At 46.6% G+C, this 14,038-nt stretch overlaps 1 protein-coding gene across 1 annotated transcript in view; it reads left to right on the top strand.

Annotated features, from left to right (window-relative positions):
* Positions 1-14,038, top strand: part of LOC135819841 (sushi, von Willebrand factor type A, EGF and pentraxin domain-containing protein 1-like) — a 278,765-nt gene that overhangs the window by 179,328 nt on the left and 85,399 nt on the right. Inside the window, exons 14-15 of the mRNA XM_065333124.1 lie at positions 3,008-3,181; positions 3,496-3,672. Coding sequence (XP_065189196.1) covers positions 3,008-3,181; positions 3,496-3,672 — 351 coding nt within the window. The remainder of the gene's footprint in view (positions 1-3,007; positions 3,182-3,495; positions 3,673-14,038) is intronic.

Genomic DNA, 14,038 nt, shown 5'->3' with positions numbered 1-14,038 from the left:
TTCCTTTTGAGTCTCTCTCCCCTCTCCCGGGGGACTCACGTGACCAGTTTTGGTAGTGAGCAACAAGTACAAGTACAGTACAGTGTATGTATGTGTGTGTGTGTGTGTGTCTCAAACTCTCTCTTCTACTCTCCCCCTGTCTCGGGGGCGGCGTGGCCAAGCATTTGGCAGCTGTACACCAGGCCAGGTGTGTGTGTGTGTGTGTGTGTGTGTGTGTGTGTGTGTGTGTGTGTGTGTGTGTGTGTGTGGATGTGTGTGTGTGTCTCAAACTCTCTCTTTTACTCTCCCCCTGTCTCGGGGGCGGCGTGGCTAATCATTTGGCAGCTGTACGCCAAGCCAAGTGGGTGTGTGATGTAGAGAATGAATGACATATGTGCGTGTGTGTGTGTGAGAGAGAGAGATTTAGAGAATGAGTGTGTGTGTGTGTGTGTGTGTGTGCGCGCGCGTGTGGGTGTATGTGAGAAAAGGGAGAGAGTGTGGGTGTATGTGTGTGTAATGGTGTGGGCATGTGTGGTCCCCAGCTCTATTCTATGTCATTCACGCTGGAACTGCTGCTGCATAGCCCCAAGTCTGAAGACTTGGCAACTTCACGCCTGCACCTGACTCTTGCACTATAATACCCGTCGCCTATGATACCCCTCAGAATTTCCCACCTTGCTCCCCCTTATGTTCAGGCTGCCCGTTTAGGAGCCATCAGTTGCCTGACGATCGTAGTAATACGTGAAACTCAGAGGTGTGACAAAGCCTCCAATCTCTCTTGTAATACAGAAATACCTATATTCTGCCTGTGACTACTCACAGAGAAAGAGTGGTCACAACTGTACATTCCGCATGTAACTGTTCGCATGGAATTATAGTGGTCACAACTGTATTCTGTGACCGGTCATAGGAAATTATAGTTTCCGCAACAAATCCTGCAGTACGAAGCACCCTGCGAGCAGTCACGAACTGTGTACTTTACACATGTACATGTATGGTGATTTGTGACTGGTCATGGGGCATTGTGACTGGTAAACTAATTTGTGACTGGTCATGGGGGGTTTGTGACTGTTTGACTGGTCACGGGGACCGTGATTGGTCACGGGGCCTTGACTGGTCACTGAGTCCTACATATATTCAAATACAGTGCTGCCAAAAAATGACAGCGTGCAACAAAAAAATCTTTCCTTCCCGCAGGCGCATTTTCGGCCATAACTCTTGAAGGGCTGGTCAGATCGAGACAACATTTTCAGAGATTTTGCAGCTATTCATGCTCTTTCAATTGATGTAGCACTCAAGGTGAATTTGCAAATTCAAACGTTTGGGAATTTTGGGGTGAAATGCCACGTTAACCCTTTGCCGGTCTAACTCAATGTATGTGAGGGGTCGTCACGCCAATACCATGGCCAGCAATCGAGGACATCTGAGAGTTGTAATTTTGTACTCCTCCGAGGTGTGATTTTTGGCGTGCTGGGCCAAGCACAAGGAAGCCATCTGCAAAAAAAACTGCAGAAAATGGTTGTTGTTTGATCCTTTGTTGTAATCTTTGTTTCTAGTCGTAGCTAGTTGCTATTTGGAGCAGAAACGCTGAAATTGGCTATTTTCTGCATGTATTCATACATGTACTCATGTACTCAATCATGCAGTCTCACTCGTATTTTAGCTCTTTAGTCTGGAATGGATGCTGCTCTGCGCCCCTTGGTGAACATTTCTTGCGCTCGTGGAGCAGCTGAAAAGGACCACTGGTATGTCTGGTTCCTGGTTTGAAAGTGGAGAGTCGACTTTTGTGCCTTGAAAAAGGAGTAGAGAGCGATAAAGGTACGTCTGTGGCCTATTTTGAGTGCTCCTCGTACCTTTTTGATCGTGATAGAAATTCTCAGAGCAAAGTCAGACCAAAGTCAGCACGATGATGGCCGTACAGTTTTCTTGTGGATTTTTTAGTTGTTTCGTCTCGTATCTATGTCAGTATCGTGATGGTGAACTGGAGAGGGTGATTTTCTTCCTCTAGGCTTCGTTCGGCCGACTTTGCTTCGTCCTCGTTGAAAAGTGATCCTGAAAAAAAGGTCGATTCGAAATATTATGTTGATTTTCAATGTACGTGATGACATGTGATTGCTGGCTATGATGTACACACAACCAGCAATAACTCAAGAACCATGTGATGTAGGCATGGGTAAACCATATAATTATTTTCAAAATCTGTATGCCTGAACGCTTCCAGAAAATTCAAATGTGACTAGGTCCAGGCAAGGATAGGGCCCATGGTAGCCCTTCAAGCTGAGAGAAAATACAATTGCGAATGAAATTGTAATTTGACTGCACATAGTTGGTTTTGGTCCACTGATCAAATTATCTGGCCCCACCCATTATGGGTTGATGAAGTGGTTGCATATCTTTAAAAGTCACAGCTGACAATTGCTCAGAGTGTGAACTGGATATGTTTCAAATTTCTGCAGGGAATGTTTTTCTTTTTCGTATGGGATTACGAAGATATGACTGCATCATGTCCTCAACTTCGAAATCGCGAAATCTCTTGAGAAAGAGTTAAGGAAGGAATGGAAATGAAAAGATAATGGAGAAACATTTCTTTGGCCTTCTTTGTAGAAGTATAAAGTTACCCAAAAAATCCATGCAGTTATCTCAATGAACACTTAACCCCTGGAGCACTGTTATACAAAGTACTTGTTGGCTCTCCCTGTCAGATACGTTGACTTTAGAACTCCCCAGTATTTGTGTAGGACGCAAATCAGCAGCTGTGGACATGCTGCATTTCAAGTCAAGTGCTGCTGTACACACCGTTTTTATTGCGTTGTCACAGAGCCGGGGCTCTCCATGAGGTTGAGTGGAGACCGCGTTATCTGGAGTTCGTCGGCTGCATTCAGACCAGTAATCGAGTCTTAGTGATCATCAGGGGCTACTGATGGAGTATGAAGCTGGTTGACACCTCAGCCACTAAGCTGCTTTTGTGTTGCGGCTTTGAAGTGAGACCATTCTGACTTCATTGTTTGCTGGTTCCTGTGTTTTGCAGGTGTTGCGTGTAGTGGTCAAGTTGCACCTTCTAATGGAGCTATTGCTAGCATGTCTTTGGAGATTAATGGTGCAACTATTTTCACCTGCAATTCCGGATACAATGTAGTCGGCAGCAGTGCATCTGTTTGTCTTCCAAATGGAACTTGGTCGACTTCCCCACCAACTTGCCAGCGTACGTATACGATTATTTAGGTGAAAATAAGAAATCGATCCTTGGAGAGCCAGAGCCGAAGAAATGTTGATACAGGCATTGGATACATGGCTGAGAGGAAGAATAAGATGGGACTTCAGGTGGTTTCCCTGCACTTCCCGTCAGGTGTCATATGAGATCCAGGTGTGGCTAAGCTGTGCTGCCTTCGAAATTTTTCTAAGGTCACTAGATGTTACTTGGACTGTTTGTGGTTCATAGTAAGTCAGTATTTCCCGTTCTGGCATTGTTTTTCTGTTGATATTTTGTTTGGTGTATTTATGATTCTGGTGTTACAGTGATACAATGTCCTGTCAACCCAGTGTCTCCTATAAACGGCGCCGTGTCTAGCGGTGCTCGAGATGCCTTCACGAACAGAACATACTCGTGCAATACCGGATATCAACTTTCTGGCACAACAACAACTGTGTGTCAAACAACTGGAGCATGGTCTGGATCACCACCAACTTGCACTCGTAAGTACTATGTGATAACCTTGTTTCATTTATGTCCAGCTTGTATGAGAAGTTGAGTGGTGCTGAAGTCAGGAGGTCTGTAAATAAAGTAGGAATATAGAAGTAATCTGTTGAAGTCATGTGATGTGAGGGTGTGCATGTACAATTCATATTATTACCTCTCCTTCTTAGCATTAATATGTGCTGAGCATGTTCACACATTAACCCTTGCTATGCCATGGACGCGTATACCCGTTTTTTTAGTATGAACCGATTGGCCATGGACGTGTTTACGCGTTCTGCCTACACTGTACAATGCACACCGTAGACTACATGTGTATTGCGTGCTATAGACGAGTGTCTAAACTGTCATAACTCCGTCAACCTATCTTAGACTGCTAAGGTTGAGACACCGCTGGAAAGGTCTTGAGCTCATTTTTCAAGGAATATAACGTTCTTCGCGATACGCGAAGGCATGATCGAGCGACGACAAATTGAACGGCCAGAATGCCCAAATTTCACTTTTTCGCGATCGATTCAAAATGTTTTGTTCGCGACTCCCTGCGGGCTAGGGGATTTCCCCTAGAGACAGCGCGTGCACAGTCAGCTTCAAAAAACTCGCTTGAATCTCGACTTTCCAACGCAGTTTGAATTGTGAAAATCAGTTCACAATGAGCAAGAAGACGAAAGAAAACATGAGAGGCCGTCGTTTTTGTTATTCTCAGCAATGGTAGGGGGACTTGGAGAGGAGATGGAAGTGGCCCTGGTATGCCTGTCACGCTGTGAGTCTCTGAAATGGCTTCCTGTGGTCCAAATCTTTCCAACAAGCCATGGATCGTGAAAATCCACCAAGGTACAGTGAAATAGCAAACAAATCCGTTCTGAGGTGCGCGTGCAGCTTTGAACAGGTGAGCTCAGCGCCTGAACAATGCGTGGCCAACACAGGAAAACATGCTGGCATGGAAAGGGTTAAAGATTCACAGTTTGGCAGGTAAAGGGAAGCAAAATGGGTATGATCGAGTTTAGGTGAGACAGAATCCGACCACAGTTAAGGTCCAAGCGATATATAATTGGATAGAGTTACTACAACAAAAGTACAGTATCTCCTGCTCTTTTCAAGGAGTTTCCATTGATATGGTTAAAGTTGATGCTTTATGCCCCAGTAGTAATTCTGTTGGACTCTGTGGGCTGTTGAATATCTATAGGCAGACGTGCTTCCAGTATGCAATCTAAATCACTATACCCTTTGAGGCTTGTAGTACCAGGGAAAGGATGTGATTGTCATTTTTAGTTCAAATAGAGGTAGTTAGCGTACTGTTAGGACTGATACAGTCACACTTCAACGATCGGAGCAAGTCGACACGACAAGGAATCTCAAAGGTTCGGGATAGGATAAGGTAAGAAAGACCAAGCAAGGCGAGCACGACAAGGCTAGACAGGCTAGAATGGGGAGAGCAAATGCTCCAGCAAGGGCTTATCTAGGGCCTGGGTAGCTATGGAGATAAATGTGCTAAAGCGCGAGTCCAGCTACCCAGGCCAAAGAAAGAAAAGATTAGGAAAAGCAACCAGGGTGAGTACGAGGCTGTGAAGGTGAGTACGTCGAGTGAATGTGAGTGCGCGCCCTAAAAGGTGAGTTCGCGCCTGTAAAGGTGAGTACGAGAGCAAAGGTAAGTCCGCGCCTGAAAAGGTGAGTACGAGAGTGGAAGTGAGTGCGCGCCCATAAAGGTGAGTTCGCGCCTGTAAAGGTGAGTACGAGAGTGAAAGTGAGTGCGCGCCTGTAAAGGTGAGTACGAGAGTGAAAGTGAGTGCGCGCCCGAAAAGGTGAGTACGAGAGTGAAAGTGAGTGCGCGCCCGAAAAGGTGAGTACGAGAGTGAAAGTGAGTGCGCGCCCGAAAAGGTGAGTTCGAGGGTGCGAGTGCGTACGAGTGTGCGAGTGCGTGCATATGTGAAATCGTGAACCTAACATACCACCCCTGCTTGAAAAAGACTCCGCGTCCACGTGGAGAAAAGGAAGGGGAAAAAATTGCAAATAGCTCGAATATACAGACATTTATGGGACAACAAAAAATTTAAATTGACCTGCGAACAATTGTTGAGGGAACAAGAAAAATAGTTAAAACAGAAGTAAACACAATCATGAATGTGATCAATATTTAAGATGCATACAATGTTGTAACTCTTGAGGCGATCTAAGAATAACGATAAGGACGAAGACGAAGAAACGACAGGCACCCCGGAAGAAGACAACTTCCGAAGCGCCTGTCCGCACACGCAACACCAAGGAAAAGGACGAGGACAACAAAACGACAGGCACCCCGGAAGAAGACAACTTCCGAAGCGCCTGCCCGCACACGCAACACCAAGGAAAAATACAACGACGAAGAAACGACAGGCACCCCGGAAGACAACTTCCGAAGCGCCTGTCCGCACATTCAACACGTCCACACACATATACGCAAACAAAACACAGGCATAACGGTGGACAACAAAGGTACAGGCGAGCGCATGGCGTGGCGAAATCTGTCGAAATGCGGGCTGTATACTAGAAACAAAAAACAGGAATATCAGTAGGCGTTAAACAGTAAGGGAACAAGCAAACGCATGGCGAGGCGAACTCCGTCGATCTGCGAGGAAACAACAAAGAATTATTCGTACACGAGACAATCCTCAGTTGCACATTCGCTCAGAAAAGAGTAAACGCGCGAGCAACATCATCGGGACAAACGGACTAAGACCCACAAGACACAAAAACCGCACGCGCAAATGATACAACCCGCAAGTTCAAAAAATAGAAAAAAGAAGAAAAAGAAACGCACCCACACAACAACAAAAACAACGCACACACAACATGGCAAGGGAAACACAATGGCTACAAGTCGGCACAAAAAACGATTAGGACAACATTAGACAGACAATCAGGACCAGGACATCACCATACAAACCAACGGGGGGAGTGGTCATACACCGGACCCCGACGAGGAAACACATAACGAGGACGACGATTGGGTGGAGGGCCAGTCCAGTGACGGTACGGTGCGTGGCGGGGCATGGTCGGCATAATAAGGCGGTGCGGTGGCAGAACGTCGGCGTCGAAGTATCGGTGTCTCGTCGGGCGTATCGTCGGGCGTATCGTTCGTGGTCGTTGTCGAGGCTGTGGGCGTGGTCGTTGTCGAGGAGGCGGGCGTGGTCGTTGGAGCGGTGGTCGGTAAGTGCGGATATTCAGGCGCTGACGAATAGCCGTTACCAGTTCCTCTGCCGATGGAGGGCGCGGAGGTATAACAGGGTGGCGACGCGCGGCGCCCAATCGTGCCGGCCTGATTAGTCCGGGCGTCGGTGGTGGAGATGGAAGGACGGGCGTCCGTGGCGACGGCGGCGACGGTGCCTGCCGCACCCAGTCGTCGAATTCCGGCGGCGTCCCCCATGGTTGGATATCCCATGGCTCTAACATGGCGCAATTCGGATGCGGCGGCGGCGTTTGGGGCGGAGGTGGAGGCGGAGGAGACGAGGGCGGCGAATTCGGCGGAAGCGGAAGCAAGAGGGCTGCTGCCATTTCTTCATCAGGCGAAAGAGACATACTCGCTATCATGGTGATGAGTGAAGCCCCACACCCAGGACGAGAACAACGAAGCAAAACAACCGACCACACACACCAAACAAAACAACACCGAATTAAAGGACACTTATCGGTAAAGAATATTAAATTAAGTCGGAGGGCGAGAACGAGTATTGTACGTGTGTGTAGGTGCAGCAAGTGTTGGTCGCGGAGGCGCAGCAAGAGTTGTTCGTGTAGGCGCAGCAAGCGGTGTTCGTGCAGCAGGTCCCATTTGTGTCAAACATTTCCGAAGGCGATTTCGATGGACTGTGCAAGGCCGATGGCGGATAGGACTCTCAAATCGAGGTTCAATCGCATACGTAACGTCTGTTGGTTTCTTTACAATTTCCCAAGGTCCCGACCAATATTTGAAAAATTTAGGCGAAACCTGAGGCGGCGGATGTCGATGTAACCAAACTCGGTCACCTACATTCAATGGACTAGCGCGAGATTTTCGATCGTGGCGGACTTTAGAACAACGTTGACTAGAATCGAGATGTTTTCGCACCAAATCGTAGGAGGAACGCAACTTTGAAACATGTTCATTCGCAAAAGATTCGTGCGTTTCAGGAAGTGAGTCGGCAGGCGGAGGACACAAAATATCGAGAGGCATGTGTGCCTCGCGACCAAACATTAAAGAATACGGCGTAAAATTCGTAGACGCGTGAACACTCGTATTGTACGCTAACATCGTCGAAGGAAGTAGCTCGTCCCAATTTGAATTGGCCTCGTCAACAAAAATCTTCAAAACATTCTGGATCGTTCTATTCGCTCTCTCAACAACACCATCGCCCTGCGGATGATACGGAGTCGTTCGTGATTTATCAATGTCAAGACGTAGGCATAGCTCGCGAAACAATAGTGATTCGAACTGCTTACCCTGGTCAGTGTGAATGCGCTCAGGTAAACCATGGCGAGACACAAACTCTTTTACAAAACATTGAGCGACAGTACATGCACGAATATCTGGCAATGGATAGCATTCAGTCCATTTTGAAAAATGATCAACAACCACGAGAATATATGCATTTTTTGACGATGAAATTGGCAGTGGGCCCATCAGATCCATTGCAACTAGTTCGAGTGGTTTGGAAGAGGCTAAATGTTGCAAAGGTGCACGATCAACTGGATTCTTTGCTTTCGAACGCTGACAGTCGGTACACCTGCGACAAAATTCGTCAATCTCAGCGCGAAACCCAATCCAAAAATACTTTTTCGCGACTAATGCAATCGTGCGTTTTGTGGCGAAATGGCCGGTCACTGCTGTCGAGTGCGCTTCACGAATAATACGACTACGAAATGTGCGAGGAACAATCAATTGGCTAGCATTAATCTGAAGTCTTCGATAAACCAAACCATTGTCGACAAAAAGTTTACCTTTTTCGGTCCATAGAGCGCGTGCGCCTGGACGAGTCGGTTGCTTATTGCGGTTGTCGCTTTGTAATAGGTTTTTGATTTCTTTAAGATCTTGATCGTTGTCAGTAGCTTCTTGCCATTCCCTACATGCCTCATCACTGCCTAGAAAATGTAGCGAGTTAATCGTGGGCGGCGCGTCATCGACAGGGTATCTTGAAAGACCATCTGCGTTTCCGTGTTGTGCGCCCGGGCGATGTATCCATGCATAATCATATTCCGACAAATGTTCGATCCAACGGGCAACTTGTCCCCTTGGATTTTTGAAAGTACATAGCCATTTCAACGCTTGGTGATCGCAACGAATCTGAAACTGCGCATGCAAAAGGTAGACTCGAAAATGTTCAGTCGCCCATACTACCGCAAGAAGTTCTTGTCGCGTTGTACTGTAATTTCGTTCCGGGTCCGATAAACTACGACTAGCAAACGCAATTGGTCGTTCTACACCATCGTCATCAAGCTGTGAAAGAACTGCGCCAAGTCCGGAATTCGATGCGTCAGTGTCTAAAATGAACGGACGGTTCCAGTTTGGATACGGCAAAACAGGTGCAGTTGCAAGTTCGGATCTCAGTTTCGTAAAAGCGTCCAACTGTTCTTTACCCCACTGAAAAACTTGACCTTTCCTGGACAATTTCGTCAAAGGTGCAGCAACACGAGCAAAGTTACGAATGAAGCGGCGATAATAGTTTGCGAAACCCACAAACCCCTGTACATGCTTGATTGTCTTCGGAATCGGCCACTCAGAAACTTGATCTACTTTCTTTGCACTTGGTGTAACCCCTTTTTCTGAAATGCAATGTCCCAGAAAAGAAACATCCGTACGCAGCAAATTACATTTTCTCGGTTTAATCTTAAGACCTGCGCTCTCGAGAGCTTTCAAAACAGCTAAAAGATTTTCCGCATGTTCTTCCCGAGTGCGACCGAAAACAATTATGTCGTCGAGATAGATTAAACACTTAACATACAAAAGACCTTTAAGAACCGTATACATTAATCGCTGAAACGTGGCGGGTGCGTTAGTGAGTCCGAAAGGCATTCTGCGAAACTGATAGAGACCGTGGGGCGTGACGAAAGCGGTTTTTTCGCGATCTTCGGGCGCTACCAAAACTTGCCAATAACCCGATTGCAAATCCAAAGTCGAAAAGTATTTTGCGCCGTGCAATGCGTCGAGCGTGTCATCGATGCGCGGTAAAGGAAAAGCGTCTTTTCGCGTGACGTTATTCAAGTTTCGATAATCAACGCAAAATCGTGTCCCACCTCCGTCCTTCTTCGCTAAAACAATTGGGCTTGCCCACGGTGAAGAACTCGGTTCGATAATATCTTGCTCTAACATGTCATCTACTAATTTACGAGTCAGCTTCGCTTTATCCGGTGATAATCGACGGGCGTTGTGGCGGATCGGACGATTGTCGGTAAGTGTGATAGTGTGATGTATTTCGTCTGTCTTTCCAAAGTCATTATCATCTACCGCAATTACTGATCGCATGCTTAACAAAAGTCGTTGTAAATGCTTAATCGCAGCGCTATCCCCCACACAACCAGACCAATTAAACTTATTAAGCAAACTCTTATCTTCTATTGGAACATTATCGTCAAGCTTTGGGAATAGAGGTGATGAGGATGAGATGGTGTGTTTTGGAATTACGGAACTCTTCGAACGCAATGGAAACGATTTTCGATACGCGGTAAGTGTGTGGTCGGACTCGAATGAAATGCTCATGCCATGGCCAGTCAACGTGTTTACACCAATAATCACCTCCTCTTGTACCCCCTCCACTACCAAAGCTTTAGTCTTTACTACTGTCGAATGGTCGAATGCGATACAAACCTGCGCGACCCCATGTACTTTAATCGAAGACCCCGTCGCGCTTTGGAGTGCATCGATACCAACTGTGGACTGAGGCACGAGTGTAGTCATCGGTGCAAATGTTTCAAATACGTCTTTTCGAATTACCGTGAATGCTGCCCCCGTGTCCACCAGAGCTGCTACCACTGCGCCTTTGCCTTTTTGTCGTCTGGAAATTTTTATTTGCAAATGGCAGCCTTTCATCCAATATCGACGAACGCAGTGGGCAGTTCGGGTGAACACAGGGGAAACAACCCCCCTCACAATAGAAACCACGAACCCCAGTAAGCGTAACACTAAGGCAATGCACAAGAACGGTGTCGCCGTGCGACTACTACTGTGACCCTGATCTAACAATACTCATGCCAGTTGCACTACAAACAATCCACTCATGACATCTTGCTCTAAAAGGCGAGCTGCCTGCAAACTTGGATTCACACAAGAGCCATAAGAACACGAGGTCAATCTTGGTGATCATAAAAAGGAGAGGCTGATTAGGAACGCGCATGCCTAATTTATACGGGTCAAGATCGCGCATGCCTAATATGCGCGCGTACCATACTGCGCATGCCTATAGCCATTCAGAATATGGAAGGAGCGCGGCAAGGTCAGAAAAAGTAGGCTCTAGCACTACAAATTTATGTCTAAGTGATAATTATGGAAATTACGATCGCGTTCGCGACATTCCGGCCAGCGAGAAGAAATGAAGAATGATACTCAGTAAACATATTTACACAATGAACTGAATGTCAAGAAAGGAACATGCAATGTAAATAGCTCCGAATACTGTCAGCCTTGAAATTCATGAATACAAATCTGTGCCGAAAATGATCTACGGTACCTAAACGACGCAATGGTGGGAGAGCTGTATCAAACTTGACTCAATGATACCGTTACTATACTGACTGACTGCATGACATTGACACTAGTTACATCTTCAGATCAACTTACTGTTCATGCATCTGAATACTCATCTTGAAAGTTCACCTTCGGAAATAAGGCAATCTACCTTTAAACTACTTCAATAGAACATGTATACTGCAGTGTATCTAGCAAAGGAGGTTCGCATAAGCAGCATGTTCATAACAAAGATCAGAAGGCAATCGTGTTCATGCTGTGTATGTACAGTGTATAGGTGTGTGGGTGTATGTGTGTATGCATGTGTGAGTTTGTGGGTGTACAAGTGTTCAGACCATCATAGCATAGCTTACTATCCAGTGCACTCATTCTTGTTACTAAACTGCTCCGTCTCGTATAAGCTCACCTAGCTGTTCTTGAAACCGAGCTGCTGCGTGCCGCTTGGGCCGAGTCATGCTGGTGGTATCACTACTGGATGCGCTCTCAGTTGCCGGTACTGGTTCGGGTTCACTACTCACCTGTGCCGGTGTTGATGGACATTCCAGCGGGTAAAGATGACATAGTGACCGTCTGACTGTCCTACCAGTGGGGAGCTGAATGGTGGCGGATCTTGTCTCACCATCTGAAGATTCGTGCAGTTTCACAATGCGGCCGATTGGCCAGCTAACTCGGGGCAGTGTTTCCTCGCGGATGATGACAACTGTGTCAACTGCCGGCTCGTCATTGGCACGAATACGTCCTTGTCGTATTCGTGCCAATGAGCCATAAGAACACGAGGTCAATCTTGGTGATCATAAAAAGGAGAGGTTGATTAGGAACGCGCATGCCTAATTTATACGGGTCAAGATCGCGCATGCCTAATATGCGCGCGTACCATACTGCGCATGCCTATAGCCATTCAGAATATGGAAGGAGCGCGGCAAGGTCAGAAAAAGTAGGCTCTAGCACTACAAATTTATGTCTAAGTGATAATTATGGAAATTACGATCGCGTTCGCGACATTCCGGCCAGCGAGAAGAAATGAAGAATGATACTCAGTAAACATATTTACACAATGAACTGAATGTCAAGAAAGGAACATGCAATGTAAATAGCTCCGAATACTGTCAGCCTTGAAATTCATGAATACAAATCTGTGCCGAAAATGATCTACGGTACCTAAACGACGTACTGGTGGGAGAGCTGTATCAAACTTGACTCAATGATACCGTTACTATACTGACTGACTGCATGATATATTGACACTAGTTACATCTTCAGATCCACTTACTGTTCATGCATCTGAATACTCATCTTGAAAGTTCACCTTCGGAAATAAGGCAATCTACTTTTAAACTACTCCAATAAAACATGTATGCTGCAGTATATGTAGCAAATGAGGTTCGCATAAGCAGCATGTTCATAACAAAGATCAGAAGGCAATCGTGTTCATGCTGTGTATGTACAGTGTATAGGTGTGTGGGTGTATGTGTGTATGCATGTGTGAGTTTGTGGGTGTACAAGTGTTCAGACCATCATAGCATAGCTTACTATCCAGTGCACTCATTCTTGTTACTAAACTGCTCCGTCTCGTATAAGCTCACCTAGCTGTTCTTGAAACCGAGCTGCTGCGTGCCGCTTGGGCCGAGTCATGCTGGTGGTATCACTACTGGATGCGCTCTCAGTTGCCGGTACTGGTTCGGGTTCACTACTCACCTGTGCTGGTGTTGATGGACATTCCAGCGGGTAAAGATGACATAGTGACCGTCTGACTGTCCTACCAGTGGGGAGCTGAATGGTGGCGGATCTTGTCTCACCATCTGAAGATTCGTGCAGTTTCACAATGCGGCCGATTGGCCAGCTAACTCGGGGCAGTGTTTCCTCGCGGATGATGACAACTGTGTCAACTGCTGGCTCGTCAGTGGCACGAATACGTCCTTGTCGTAGCTGGTAATCGCCACGCTCTCTCAGTGTTGCTAGATACTCGTCTTGCCATAATTGCCAGAAGCGATTCAGCTGCTGCTGACATACATTGAACTTCTGGAGAAGTAAATCACCAGAGGCTTTGACACAGAAATCTGGATCATTCGTATCTAACTGCTCACCCGGCAGTGTTAGAGTGTTGTTGAGGCACAAGAAGTGTGCTGGTGTGAGGATAAACCCATTGAGATCCTCACCCACATACGTGAGAGGTCTACTGTTGAGGATTCCCTCTACTTCTGTCAGCAGTGTGCAAAGTTCCTCGGCCTTTAGAATTCGTTTACCGAGGGATTTCCTGAGCATTCGCTTTACGGACTGGACGAGGCGTTCATACACCCCTCCCATCCATGGAGATAGTTGAACGATGAACCGCCATTCAATACCCATAGTGGCAAGTGTCGAGAATACATTCGCATTGGTATTAATGGATTTCCACAATTGCTCCATTGTGACGTCTGCCAATTTAAACTGTTTAGCATTATCAGACACGATTGTAGCCGGTGTACCGCGGCGAGCGACGAATCGCTTAAACGCCATTAGAAAGCTGTCAGTAGTCATATCTAGTACAAGCTCTAAGTGCAACGCCCGTGTTGCCAGACAAGTGAACAGTACCACCCAAACTTTCTTGTTTTCTCCATTGGCTTTAACAGTCAGGGGCCCAAAGTAATCAATGCCAGTCCTGACAAATGGTGCGCTGCGGGTTACCCGTTCTTTGGGGA

This window comes from Sycon ciliatum, chromosome 6, assembly GCF_964019385.1.
Source record: "Sycon ciliatum chromosome 6, ocSycCili1.1, whole genome shotgun sequence".
In the NCBI taxonomy this organism is placed as follows: domain Eukaryota; kingdom Metazoa; phylum Porifera; class Calcarea; order Leucosolenida; family Sycettidae; genus Sycon; species Sycon ciliatum.
Note: the sequence above shows the minus strand (reverse complement) of the source record. Positions and strands in the feature narration are given on the sequence as shown.